This window comes from Zootoca vivipara, chromosome 1 (assembly GCF_963506605.1).
Source record: "Zootoca vivipara chromosome 1, rZooViv1.1, whole genome shotgun sequence".
NCBI lineage: Eukaryota > Metazoa > Chordata > Lepidosauria > Squamata > Lacertidae > Zootoca > Zootoca vivipara.
In genome coordinates this window covers 68,486,864-68,501,821 of record NC_083276.1, presented here as the reverse complement: position 1 = coordinate 68,501,821, position 14,958 = coordinate 68,486,864, and the positions used below count along the sequence as shown (strand labels likewise).

At 41.1% G+C, this 14,958-nt stretch overlaps 1 protein-coding gene across 1 annotated transcript; it reads right to left on the bottom strand.

Moving 5' to 3' along the window:
• Positions 1 to 4,534: 4,534 nt before the first annotated feature.
• Positions 4,535 to 13,757, bottom strand: TMEM9B (TMEM9 domain family member B). The gene is made up of 5 exons (XM_035119536.2): positions 13,534 to 13,757; positions 11,577 to 11,668; positions 8,932 to 9,040; positions 6,889 to 7,023; positions 4,535 to 4,911 (listed from the first exon to the last, which is right to left on the bottom strand). Exons 1-5 carry the CDS (start codon positions 13,615 to 13,617, stop codon positions 4,756 to 4,758), a joined length of 576 nt encoding a protein of 191 aa, XP_034975427.1. The 5' UTR covers positions 13,618 to 13,757; the 3' UTR covers positions 4,535 to 4,755.
• Between the last annotated feature and the right edge of the window lie 1,201 nt (positions 13,758 to 14,958).

Here is a 14,958-nt window from a genome sequence, read left to right as displayed (position 1 = left end):
GTTTCAGATAGAAGCATATTTATACACTGCCAATACTGTATGTAAGTTGTTGTAATAATTTACTAATTTTTATCAAATAAATGTTCATATTTACACTATAGAAGAATTTGCTAGATCTTGAGTACTTTCCCCACATACTTCTTCAGGTGTGTTAAACAAATCAAGTCTCAACACATTTATTTCAGACGATCTTTATAGTTACAATAAATGCCTAAACACTGTGAATGTGGATATTTACAAACCAATTTTAGAAGACCACTGGGAAATCATGAAATGCATTACATTTCTTAGTAAAAGTCAAGGCCAGTTCACTGTCCAGTCATCAGCAATTTCATAGAATCATAGAGTTGGAAGGGACCCGAACGGTCATCTAGCCCAACCCCCTGAAATGCAGGAATCTCAACTAAAGCATCCCTGACAGATGGCCATCCAACCTCTGCTTTAAAATTTCCAGTGAAGGAGAGTCCATCATCACCTTCCAAGCGAGTCTGCTGCATTGTCAAACAGCTCTTACTGTCAGAAACTTCTTCCTGATGTTTAGCTGGAATTTCATTTCTTGTAACTTGAAGCCATTGGTTTGGATCCTACCCTCTGGAGAAGGAGAAAACAAGCTTGCTCCATCCTCCTTGTGAGCAGTACCATTGCTTCCCTTGATCAAGACACTATACTTATGTTGATGCAGCTCAAGATAGCATTAGCTTTTTTTGCTGCTGCATCACAGTTGAGAGCCAGTGTGGTGCAATGGTTAAGAGCGGTGGACTCGTAATCTGGTGAACCAGGTTCGTGTCCCCGCTCCTCCACATACAGCTGCTGGGTGACATTGGGCTAGTCACACTTCTCGGAAGTCTCTTGGCCTCACTCACCTCACAGAGTGTTTGTTGTGGGGGAGGAAGGGAAAGGAGATTGTGAGCTGCTTTGAGACTCCTTAGGGTAGTGATAAAGTGGGATATCAAATCCAAACTCCTCTTCTTCTTCATGTTAAATTTGTGGTCTACTAAAGCTCCTAGAGACTTTTCACATGTACTACTGACAACCCAGGTGTCCCCCATCCTATATTTGTGCATCTGGTTCTTCCTGCCTAAGTGCAGAACCAAACATTTGTCCCTATTGAAATTGATTTTGTTAGTTTGGGCCCAGTTCTCCACTCTGTTATGGTCATCTTGAACCCTGACTCTCCTTCAGATTTGGTGATGCCAAGCACTCATTTTAAATGCAATTTGTTTAGCAACTTAACGAAGCAGAAAAAAAGCATACTGTGAAATGGTAACCCCCCAACTCTGCCCCTTCTCTTCTCTCAAGTCCCCTCTTCCACTGGCATAGGATGACTAGAGCAGTTGTTGAGGAGAACTTACGATAAATCTGACCAAAAACAGGTAGAGTTCATATTAAAATCTACTGTGTTGGCTTATTTTCCCATCATAATTATATCAGTACCATGTAATCAATGTTCCACATTGTGAGAGGTTATTTGGTTTTTGTTTACAACTTTGCCCTCACGGTGGGGTAGGGAGTTACTGTATTGGTGGTCCATTCTTGTGAGCTTATTCATGCTTTCATCACAGATGACGCTCCCTATAATTCCACCTTTCTTGGAATCCAGGTTAACACACACACAGACACCTGCTTCACACTCTCACCTAGGAGCAAGCCCACCCACAACCAGTCACCACCCATGGGGGAGGGTCTTCACCCTCTGAAAGGAAGAACCCACCCAAATAAACGACGCACCTTTGGTGTCACCCTGAGTCCAGCCCACCAGTTTCAGCTCACCACCAATGGCAGCCTCCACACAAGCAGGCTTCCCCTCTGGAAACCAGAGATAAGAGAAAGCGGCCACAGCTGTGTCAAAATTCTTACTCTTCATGAGCAGGGCTGGCCTGCCAAACCTTCTGACTCCTTCAAAGGGCTGCTGTTCTGCAGGTACAGCAGGAAAAGGTTGGGGAGGCCAAGATGGGGTCCACCTCCCAGCCAGCTGTAGCCCAACTACTGCTACCTGCAGGCCACCTGCTCACTTGACCTATATCCATCCTGACTGGCAAGGTTTGACCACATGGGTAGAGAAAGTTATGATTTTTTTCCTGGGTATGTGATTCCATTTCCGCAGCGAGAGCAACAGCAAGCTCAGAGGGACCTTTTGGAGTACAACCAACTTCCATAATGGAACGTAGGAGCAAGTGGGCAGGCAGTGGTGGTGATAGCAGCCAATACTGCAGTAACAGCTACAGCAGGTGAGAGGCAGACTGGCCACCTATAGTGGAATAGGCGGCAGCTGCAAGGCCAATTGGCTTGTAAACAGTATGTGGGTGATACATCAATCACCCTTGGTGATCTGCATACATCAACTCTGAAAAAGTTTTGGAAACTACAAATGGAACATGATGATCCAGCCAGACTTCTTTCACAGGCCTATTACCGTATAGGAAGCATATTTCTCCCAGCTTTTTTGGAGTTCAAAATACTGGTCCACACCTTTAAATATATTGGGTCTAAACTATATACGGGTTTTAAGGCCTGCCATTTCCCATGCAAAGTGGCCACCTATTGTGTTACTGGTGCTGTGGCCAGTATTTTATTTAGCTGGGCCTTTAGCACTGAGGAATTCATGTTGCCCTGACTATTTTGCCTTACTGCGGTACTACAGTCACTGTTATACTCTGCTGCATTGTTTTCAGTAATTGTAATGGGGCGATTTATTTTGCTTTCATTGTTGTAAGCTGCTTTGAGGGCTTTCAGACAGAAAAGCAGTCTAAAAATAATGCTGCTTTTTAGGAAGCACCAGAGGCCACAAATGGAAAGGAGGTGGTTAAAAGCACCATTGCACAAATGCAAATTTGATGACAGCTTAGGTTTTCAAGAGAAAATTTGTTTTTGCCAAGTATGTTTACGCACAAGAGAATTAGGGTTGCAATTCTATGGCCGCTTATCTGGGAGAAGGCCTCAATGAACTCAGCAAGACTTAATTGAGCAGACATCTATAGAATTGCAACTGAATCTAGGTTATATTCTACATAGACTCCTTGAAATCAATGGAATTAAGTCCAATGACATCAATGGGTTTACTTACATTAATGACTAACATTGGCTATCCCCCTTAGTTGGCTACGTACTTAATTACCACCACCAAGCCAAACCTTCAAGTCATCACATTGACAAACAAACCAGGTTTAAACACACTACCTTAGGATGAAGGAGTAACAACAGCATAGCTGTCAAGTTCTCCCTTTTTTTAAGGGGAATTCCCTTATGCTGAATAGGCTTCCTCGTGAGAAAAGGGAAAACTTGACAGCTATGAACAACAGGCTTCGGTCAAATCAAGTCTTGGGTATACACCCCGGAAGTGTTGTAATTATAGCACAGCTTCAAATGCAATGACAAAGAAAAATTAATGACCAATCAAGATGAATGCTCATAGCAAAAAAAGAAAGCACAATGGTTTTGAAATGGTAGCGCACAGCTGTAGAGGGATGCATAGCACTGCAATGGATTCATTTTTGTTCTTCCTGAAGGACAGGATGAGCATTCCCATGCTGCTGTGGGACAATAAAAGGATTTTCAACGTCTAAAGCGAAAACACAGAAACACACAATAAAGAAGTTCAGCAACCTGTGTAAGTTTGGGGCACAGGGGAAGTATATCAGTTATGGAAACTATGGATACTATTTGCAGAGGTACAAAGCAGCCACAACTGCAATAAGCAAACTAGCTTGCTGCAGGGGAATTGCCTTTTCAAGCATCAATATATTGCTTCTGGAAAACTGAAATAGTCCCACAACAGAAATGCTGCTTGGGCAGTAATTGTTCCAGAGGGCCCAGATGGCTAACAGCTGTCTGTTTGTTGCACTAAAAAAAAAAGTTGTCTGCAAATCCCAGAAAAACTTAAAACTAGCCAACTCCAGTCTTAAAACTATGAATGCCTTCAAATGCATTGACCTGATGACTGAAATACCCAAATGGATTCCACATGGTATTTCATTTTAAAATGCTTCACTTGACAAATTTTATGGAATCAAAATACTTTTTCAAAGTACTGTACAGTATAACTAACTCCCAGGACAAGAGAAGATTCTGAGTAATTTATTTGCATTCCGTTATCCAGCTAATTTTTAAAGATTCTTATAATCCGCCAACTATTAAGATTTAGATGAATAAATTTAGATATCACATTGTAATGTAGACACTTAGCAAGCAACCGAGGAGGTCCAACACTTCCTATTCTGCTCTACATTGTTTCCTTTACACAACACTTCAAGTCTCTAGAGTTCCCTGTCTTATAGTTGGAGAGGTGCAACCAATAAAATGCATACAACCAGCCAGTTTTAGATGCAACAGCTATACTGAAAGACCCAGGTTTTTGATACACAGCATCAGACAGTTAGAAAATAACAAATATACATATATATAAAAGTTCAATATGTAAAGTCACTTGTAGCAGAAATGTGGCACACCGTCTCATTTCTTCAAATAGATATTAGGGAAACTTGCATTTAAGAAACATAGTGAATCATCTCTCAATGTCAAAATTAGCACACAAATAATAAGCTTATGCTTTATTAGTAAAAGGAACTTAGTATTGTATGAAGATTTTGGCTTGTTAAATATTTGAAGATATTCCTTCCCCTCGTGTTTGTGCTTCCTTTGCTGCTAACGAGCAAAAATGGTCTTCCGATGAAGTGGAACACCAGGAAAACAATCTGGCACTTTACTTTAGTCCATTAATTTTCTTCCAACACGATTTGGTGATAATTACTCTACTTATTAACTGAGCACAACATGACGGTCAAACACAGATTTGCGCTGTTCTTGGACTTGGCGTTTCCAACGTTGCTGGGCATACTCCACTTTGTTCAGCATGTTGGCTCGGCTTCGGGAACGAGCCAGCACATCATGAGCATTTGCAAAAGGTTGGTGATCCTGAAATTAAGGGAGATAAGTTTTCATTATTAAATTGTTATCGCTCAGCATGCAGAAGTTGCAGCTGCAGAAGCTGGCAACCCCTTTTCTGCTGTGCATGAGGTGAAGTGCACAGTATTCACTTTGCAAACACAATTCTTTGGCTCCAAGCCATTAAAAATAGCAAAGTTAGGGTCAAAGTTTGAGGATTCTGTGAGCTTGAGAATTTTCACTTGCCCAATAGAATTATTTCTTCTCTCCCCCCCCCCAAAAAAAATGCTTCCTCCTAATCTGCTCTGGAGAGTTGAAGGGAAACCCCAGAAGAGGTTTAAGGTCCACATGGGAAGATGGGAGGAAGGGGAAGTTTTGTTACACAGCCCAAAGTCCTTGCACTAAGTCAAACAGAACTACTTCATTGGATACTGCCTTGAAAATCAACTAACACTTCCCTGAGACCACTAACAACCAGTAGATTGTATCCACGTTTTACTCATTGAAATTAATGTAATGAAATTAGGCATATCTAGCCAACGTTAGTACAGCTAATGTTGGTTAAACCCAATATAAATTGTTTTCCAGTGCAAAATTATCAGGAGTAGTAAAAGGATCCTGTGTTTGTAAGATAGCATTGAATTTTAAACTACCAGCACACTTGCTACTCTGTCTAAGCAACCACACTACTAATCAGCAACACCTATTGTTGTGAAGTTGTTTAGAGTACTCACTCTAAGATGTCAAATAATACTGAGCACACATGTTTATATTCAGTATCTTAAAAGAAAAGCAAAAATACAGCTGTTTAGGTGACAAAGTTGAACTACTATATTTATGTTAAGCATTCATACCATCCTATTTCTCATACCACTGGATGAATGCCATTCATAAACATCAACATTCAATGCTAAACCTACTGTTTAGATTTTGGGCACTAAACTGTGTTTTAAAGGATTAGCTTTAGAGAAGGGCATGTATGTGATATATACTAAGGATTAAATATCCACATTGTGAACTGTTTACCATGTTAACTTACTAGTACTGTATTTTTCTGTGTATAAGACAAGCTCAACAACTCTGGGCAATACCCCCCCCAAAAGCTCAACAACTCTGGGCAATCTCTCCCAATTTCCTTAAAATAGAGGTCGCCTTATACACGGGGGCATGTTATACATGGAAAAATACGGCACTTTTAGCAGCAATACTTCAAGACGTTTTTTGGGGGGGATTTAAACAGCAACACACCAAACTGGAAATCAGACATCATGTTTTAGGTGAAAAAGCTGCAGTGGTCAGCTGGGCACAAGCTGCCTCAAACAACACCTGCACAAGCCCCAGGAATACCTTTTAGCTGGTTAAAATTTGTAGTACTGCAATATCCTATACCTAACAGACCATGGGAAGGAGTGTTTCAGGATCTTATACATACCCATAACCATGTGCATAACATGTGACATGGTCATATGTATAATACGCATATTATGTATGCGTATTATACATATGACCATGGTCATATGTATAATACGCATATTATGCATATAATATGTATAATATGTATATTATGTATAATATACATATTATACATAATATGTATAATTCAGAGGTCCAAAAACAAAGGGAAACTATCAGGCAAATTGGATGAAGACAACTGAACAAGAATTCCTCTGTGCTATGGAAGATCAGTGAAGAACTGCCACTTAAAGCAGGACTTTTAAGTTTGGAGCCAAGCAAGTGAAACCATCTTCCATCTGGTATTCTTTGTACCTCTTTCACCATCAACAAAGATACTCTTGTTTTCCATGGCATTTGTTGTCTGCTGATTAGTACCATTTCCAATGCAAGGGTTGTTGCCTATTTGCTATTTTAGTATTATATTTTTTTTAAAAAAATATTTCTGTTGTATTTTTACAACAGAATTTTGAACTATCAAAATTCAACCTGAAATTTTGCAACTAGGGACCTTGAACATATGGATTTTGAATATTATTCAGACAAATAACTTACCCCAACGTCGTCATCGTTTTGTATTAGCTGTGAATGTCCAAAGAGGCGTCTCTTCAGAATAGGTTCTATCAAGGTAAGATACACCATATACAGCAGGAGGAGACCCAAGATGGAGAGATATATGATGATTGTAACCTACATGGCATAAGACAATAGTTCAGTTATGCCATCTGAAAAAACGCTAATAGGGAGAATGTTGGCTGGCCAAATGAAACAAACTGTCTAATACAGCATTGTAAACATTTAGGCATTCCATTCTCAGCAATGTATCCAAATGGACTTTTAAACCACTTAAGCATTTAGCATGAGTAAGTGAAACAAAGAGAAAACGCACCAAAGCTATCTAAGGACTAAAGAGTAGGAAAATCAAAACTCAATTTCTTCAGATAATATGGGTTCATTTTTTCAGGGAAACTTATCATGGCTAAAAAGGTGCCCATTCCAACGGAGTCTTTAAAAACAGGAAACAGAAGCAAAAATGGGTTGAAACAGAACCTCTGGATGCAGCACAAAGTGAATTTGTGAGAGCAGAGATCAACAAGCAGGTGAGGGGCCTGGACTGCTCCAATGTAAAGCTTGCCGCAAACTTGCTTTGAATGCCATCCATCAAAGCAGACTGTACATCAATAAACAAAACCTAATTATCTTGACTTCCTACTGAACCCACAAGAAAGAAGGGCATTTTCGTTGGCCAGATTCAATGCAAATCCATCGAACCTCCTGTGGGGAAGATTCTCGGGCAGGGCGAAGGATGAGAGGATCTGTCTCTGTCATGACGCTCAGGTGGAAAGCCTTCTACATATGGTTTTTCATTGTAATCTTTACGTCGACCTTCGTCAACAGTTCCTGGACCGGCTGGACCAGAGCGGGAAATCTTACAATTCCTTTTGCTGGGGAAGGACCAGGTCCTCACCAAGATGGTGGCTCAATATCTTAATTTACTATTTTCCCGTCGTTATACTCTGCAGTCATCTGAATTATTTGAAGCCCCATTGTCGTGAAAGCGGATAGCGGATTATTCCCTTCTCTCTCTTAACACAGCGTTTGCCACAGTGACATTTTTAATTTGTTATTATTTTGTCTGGGAGTTTGTTTGATGCCAATAAAGGTTTTACTTACTTACTAATAAACAAGACCACTGTCAGCACAGCAGCGAAAGGTTAAACTGGATGCACAAATAACCGTAAGCAATTCTGATGCTGTTACCAAAGCCTTGCAAAAATATTAACAAAATATTAAGCAATTCAAGAACTGGACACAAAAATGAACAGGGGTGGGCAGATTTACTGTATGTGAGCATTTAAACAAGACTATCTCTTAGCACTTAATTTTTATTTCCAATAATAACTTAAATAATTTATGGTACTCACATCAATAGACCAAATGCTATGCCTGTTAAGTATGCCTTGACTGGCAAAACATGTGCTATGGGGGTTAGCCATTGTCACTTGATAGAAAAATATCATGAATTGTTGACCGATAAATGGTCTAGGAAGCATGAGACTCGCTGCATTCACAAGTGATGCTAAACTATAGTTTAGCATTATGAAGACAAGCCGTAACACTCTTTGACCTCACATGTACCTCCTGTGCTTTTCTAGCATTGCTGTGAGGAGCTTGCAAGTTTCCACTTCTATTTTAACTGCAGTTTATTGTGACAACTGAACCTGGACAAACCGTAGAAAGCCCTTAACTATGGTTAGTAGAAAGAAACCAAATCACAGTTTAGGAAAGCTGGCTTAATTACACTAAGCAAAGTACATAATCAATATTATACAGGGGGAAATGTTCTTCAAAATCTAGCTACCAACTTTCCATTACTGTAGCTGCTGCATCACACACATAATACTCAAGAGTCATGATGTTATTATGTATTTTCTCCGGAAGGATTTTTATGCAATTTATGTAGGTTCTACTGTACAAACTTTTATTTTATACGTTTGTCTAATCTAAAATGTGGATTTTGGCAAAAGTCTTAACTGAACAAATGAGCTTTAACTAACTTTGAGTTCTAAAAAAAAAGTTAATCAAGAGATATTTTACTTTAATAGTTTCAGAGCTTCTTTCCTCATATTTGCATTCACAACGTAAGCAATATGCCTCTACATCTGGTCCCGGAACTGGCATAGGCTCCACAACATGAAGACAATCACTGGGTGGAAAGGGAAAAGTGCTCAGAGTAAGTTTAGGTAAAATTACACATTGCAAAAAACGTATTTCCCATTGAGAACACATGCTGAATGTACCAAGAACTCACAATCTATTATTCATATTTTTGAAAGTTAGAAATAATTGACATTTAAGCCACATAATGATCTGCTTAAATATTTAATTTGGTGCAACAGAACTTAAGTCACTTAGGAAGAGGAAAACACATTAGAGTACAAATGCCAGCATGCGAGTATCTAAGAGAAGGCCCCGAATCTCTAAACCCCTGTCTGACTTGCTAGGCTCTACTCCCAGATCTTCATCACCATCACGAGCCCTCAGTGGATATCAGCTGTGGTGCATGAAAGTGGTAACACCAGCTGGAGTGATTGTTAAATGTTCAGAGAAGAGATCCTTGCCCTGGCAACAAGCCACCCAGCTCCCAAAATCACACATATCTCTTTACTCTAGCCATCCTGAAAGGTATTCTGATGTTCAAAAAGAGCATGCAATAGCCTAGGAAGCAATTTGTAGATCTTAGAAAAAACTTCTTTCTTTCTTTTGCAGGCAGGAACAACTGTCAAACTGAAGGCGGTGCAGAAGTGGAGTATTTTCAACAGGCAAGTGGTCACAGAAAGTTAGCCGCGATCGCAACAATTGTCATCTGCTTTCCCTCCCACTTCACATTGTCAAGAGTTCTCTCACCATGTGAAATACCATACACTCTTTTTATGGAACTACCATGCGTTCTTCCTCTATACAGACATACCTCGGGTTAAGTACGCTTCAGGTTGAGTACTTTCAATTTAAGTACTCCGCGGACCTGTCTGGAATGGATTAATCCACTTTCCATTACTTTCAATGGGAAAGTTCGCATCAGCTTAAGTACAGACGTCCGGAACCAATTAAGTACTTAACCCGAGGTACCACTGTACTCTACTAAAAGCCCAATCCTATACAAACAAGACAGTAATGGTGTGGAAACCTTTCTTCTCTGGCTTCAAGCACAGAATGAGGCTTACACTGTGAGGAACTGCACTGTACCATCCCTTTATCTTCATTAGAAGAGGTTTTAACTGTATATGCCAGAATGCAGTTACTTTTCTCAATGAAAGTGAACATGTGCATGAAAAACCAAATTTACAAGTCCTTTGTATATGGCTGCTTTCATATACCTTCTGGACAACACTTACTTATCACAGCTAATTTATTAATTGTTCCACTCTGTTTGTATTGACTCCTGCATCGTTCAAATGACAAGGGCAAATGATCAAATTCATGATGGCCAACCTAATGAGATTCTTCAGTACATGGCAGAGGCATTAAATAAATATGCTACTAGCCTCATAAAACCTTCCAAGCTAATGCCTATGACATCTCACCATTCTGGGTTAAGCCAGAAACAGATGAAACCATACTTCCTAAAGTTTGTAAATGAAACCAAACTTCATCCAGTTGGATCAATTTAATATCATCTAAGGAAAATATAGTAGCTATCGCCAAAGGGCATGTTATGCACTGGAGTAGCTAGTCATGAAGAAAAGCTTCCAGTCACTACACTCATAGATAGGACCAGTGCCAGCAATCAACAGCCTAACCTGGCCAGGTCACCATTCACTAATCTCCTTGCAGGATGCTATTCAGCAGCAGGGAGCAGCTTGCTTTTGAAAGAGAGCAAAGCTTAGTTCCCATTTGCAGTGGCCGCCTACCATTTTTTAAATTACCCAAAATGTAATGTCTGGATGTTACGATGAAATGTACCAGTATTGATTTCATAGATCCATAGTCCAGACTGAATGGGAGCAGAGCTCATCTTCTGTTCAAAAGTATCTTCCCTCTCCACCATGTATTGGACCATGGTGGAAGGCAGTGAGTGGTTTTGGTGTTGCTGCCACCATCAGAGTGGTAGCAGTGGTTGTTGCTGTGGCCAACACAAGTAAGCCTGCGCCATGATTGGGTGGGAGTTATTCTGGATCCAGTGTATGCTCTCTATGCTAAGGGCCTCTATGCTGGCCCTGCTAACAGAAAAGCACCACAGTCTGGGTATTAGCATTCATTGAGAGGAAATACTGTTTTTCCCTCCAAGACTTGCCCTATACTGTATATTGAAAGACACTATGAAAGCCACTGTTTCAAGTTCATATATGCAAATTAGGCTAACCCACATGCCTTTGCTTGACTACTTTTGACAGCCAATTCATGGTATGCCAAAATATTAGAACTGGAGTTTTGTCCGATTGCCTTAAATTCAAGTGCTTAAAAATAAACCATTTTTGAACTAAAGGCTTTTCTTTCATAAATGCTGTTGTATTTCAGTTCCATCATAAAAAAGAAACTATAGTTTATTACCTATGTTTACTAAATAGCCTCAAATTCAACAGCTCCTTATCTTTTGCCTTTACTGCACCTTTAGGCTCAGCATAAGGATTAATTTCCACATTACAAAATTCTGTATCAACAACAGTACCTTTGAAATGGCAATTAAATAAAGTGCAAACATTTTAGTTAAGAGTACAAGAACAAAAGTGCCATATACTTACCAGTCTTTCTGTGAAACATTTTTACTGAAAATGTGGCCAGCGTGGTCTTTGTAAGGAGGACAGATGCATTTACATCGGACATCTTCAGAATTCTGAAAAATATACACAAGCTTAGAAATATGGGATTTGCCATCAAGAACAAAATATAAAACAATCAACAGGAGAAACATGTTTAAAAAATAATACTTAAGAGTACTGTATAAATGATGTATAATGACAATAATGCCTATCGTTTTACAGAGTATTTATGATTTTTACCCCATTGGAATTTATGTATGTCTTCAAAGGCTTCAACCTACCTCCTAAAAAATGAATACAGTAATAGAAAGAAAACATCACAGATGTTTGGATCTATAAATTGAACCATGCTTGAGCAAGTTAATTAATTTGCTTAGAACTGTAAAAATGGGAGCTAGATGGATTACCTCCTTTGGTAGTGTTTTAATGCAAAATCAACACACCTCAGGCTGTGTACCTTGAAGCATTTCAGCAGCTTTGAGAAACAAGGTAAATCTTGTTACACACATTTTCCACTTTTAAATTCCAGCAATAAATCCAGGGATTCTGAAATCCCCCACCCCAACACAAAATATATTCCATTTCCCACTGTTCCTCAAAGCCATCTAGGCAGGCAATCTTTTACACCAGTTAACCAGTTTATACACCACAACTCATCATGAAACACCCAAACACAACCAGTTGTGCTTGATCTTTAAAAGCAACTCCTACATTGTCATGTGGTTCAGATGCCTATCATCTTCCAAAGCAACTACTGTACTCTATTCCCAACTTAAGAATGGAAAGCGAAATACTGGTCGACAACAAAAGAGGTTTAAAGACGCTCTCAAGGCAAATCTTTAAAAATGCAGTCTGCCAAGTGCTCCAATTGGAGAATAGCCTTTACCAAAGGCGTCATGGACTTTGAAGAAACATGAACTCAGGAGGAAAGGGAGAAACCAGCTAAGAGTAAGGCACATCAAATCCTCACCGTGATCAACTCCCACCCAGAAACCTACATATGTCCCCACTGTGGAAGGACGTGTGGATCCAGAATTGGCCTCCACATTCACTTACAGACACACTGCTAAGACTGTGTGTCATGGAAGACAATTTTACTAGGCTATAGGTGATTGCCAAAGAAGAAGAAGAAAAGATGACATCTACAGATGTCTAAATACACAAGATGACAACATGAACAAAGGATAGGAATGCAAGACAGCAGTCAGAATTAGAAGCATCATAAAAATCCATAGTAACTGCTGTTGGCCACAAATATCATGCTAAAGCTAAAGGTGGCCACTGAAACTCTCAGCAAGCCCAAGTCAACATCAAATACTTTTCAGTTAAGCGGAATGTATTTCGAAGTTAAACATGTTTGTAATTATAAGCTTAAGCAAAATGCCCCCCTTTGCACTTCACAACATCTGAAATGAGGAAACGACAAACACTTGGGGTGGGGTAAATAGGATAAACACATATGACATTGCAAAAACCTCCCTGTCCGAAAACCGATTCTTTCTGCTGTGCTTTGCAATTCTCCTGCCTTGCCCTACCACTTTTCTTTTAAGGAGAGCTCCTACCTGCGTTCTGCTTAAGGGATATTTTAAGGGTGCTGTACAGTATAAATATGTATTTTCAGAAGTTTAAAGTCGTCGATAACGAGAAAGCAAGAGACAGCGACGTAGGTGAGATTGACAGCCCCGGCGTTGAGAGTGGTGGTGGTGGGGAAGCGGAGGCGCCTTATTCCCTAAATGTATGGATTTGACAAGCTCTGGCATTTTGAACATAAGCTTTTTTTGGTACATAACCCTCCGGAAATTGGGGCTTCCGCTGCCGCTCCCTCCTAGATGCAGATATCCCGGGGACTAGAAAGGAAGCCGGTGGACTCAGTGGAGGGAGAGGGAGCGGGAGCGCCACGGAAACGGACGGGGAGGGGTAGCGCGCGCGCGTCGCATACCTTTTCGCCGGCTACGTGCCCGGCGAGCGCGGCCAGAGCCAAGAGCGCGCACAGCGCCGCCCGCGCTCCTCCCGGGACCGCCATGCCCGACTCCCGCGCCCAGCCAACCCAGAGACCCTCCCCTTATCGCCGGCGAGGCGGGGCGCGAGCGCGAACTCCCAGCTCCGGAACCATCCCGACTTCCGCCTTCGACGGAGGCTCGGGCCCGTCCGCGCGTCGTCACGTGACGCCGCGGGCCATTCCTTTTTGGGAAAGGGCCCTCCTCCCACCTACCAGTGCTCGAAGGGCGGTCTCGCGGCCTTACGGCGAAATCACGCGAGGGGAGAGAACCGGTGCGGTCCTCTTCTTCTCTCACTCCAGCTCCGCCGCTTGCTTTTCTCTAGTACAAACGGAGGCGGCTCCCCTCAGCCCCCGACGCCACCAGGCCTCCGTGGGGTTTCCTAAAAGAGCAGCGCTACTCCTCTGTGAAACTGGACGTCAAAATTGAGACTCCAGCCCTTAAATGTGCTTAGTTGAAAACCAAGAGGATTTGCCTTGGCAGGGGGAAGTGTTTTAAGATGAGAGTGTTCATGCGAAATGCTTTTATTATTTCTGTTTCCGAAATCTTAGTTTTGGGGCGTAGTTTCCTCCCGCCGCGCTCCCCCAATCCAATTTGCCACTTCTGTCAGAATCGAGGCCCCAGAGGTGGAGACCTGAATTAATATTGCTGCATTGACCTTTTCTGGTTTGGCTTTTGTTTCTTCAACAGCTGTTTGCCGGGTGGACGTTGGCGAGCTAAAGCGTTTTTTAACATGAAATGCGTTCATGGTAAAAGCTTATAAAGAAACATGGCATATTACACTCCAACTTGATTGTGACTGCAATTTTGTGAACGCTTACAGTAGCTAGGGGACTTTCCAAAGCTGCTCAACTATACAGCACTAGACTGTTGCAGCCCTTTTTAAATTACTAATTTTGAGGGAAATCCTCATCTCCTATGGCTTTCTTTTGAATCTATCTGTCCACCCTGGTACACCCTCAGGGACAGGCTTTGGTTTTTCAAGTGGTACCCTGTGTGAACCCAAAATTTGGCATCCCAACCATTAGTTGCGATACATTGTGCCCTGTTCAGTGCGCAGTGCAACTGGTTGTGCTGCCTCTGAGACCCTAAAGCATAGATATGGCACAAAACCCTGCCCCCACTATCTTACAGTGTGTTCATTACTGCCTTAAAGTACAGCAAAGTTAATTTTTTTTCTGTGTGTTTCCCCCCAAAAAAACCAGCTGTTCACATCAGCAGAGCTTCATAGTATCAGATTAATTTCTGTTTGTGTTCTTACTCAGGGGAGTGTATTTACCTCATGTGTGCATGATGCATACTTGTAGCATTGCCTTCCAGCACAATCCTAAACATGTCTACTCAGAGTAAGTGTCATTGAGCATAAG

Coding starts and splice junctions, on each gene's coding strand:
- TMEM9B (XM_035119536.2), bottom strand. CDS start 13,617: ATGGCGGTCCCGGGAGGAGCGCGGGCGGCGCTGTGCGCGCTCTTGGCT. Junction 9,041..11,576: donor AATGTTTCACAGAAAGACTG/GTAAGTATATGG, acceptor CTTTCCACCCAG/TGATTGTCTTCATGTTGTGG. Junction 4,912..6,888: donor AAAACGATGACGACGTTGGG/GTAAGTTATTTG, acceptor CCTTAATTTCAG/GATCACCAACCTTTTGCAAA.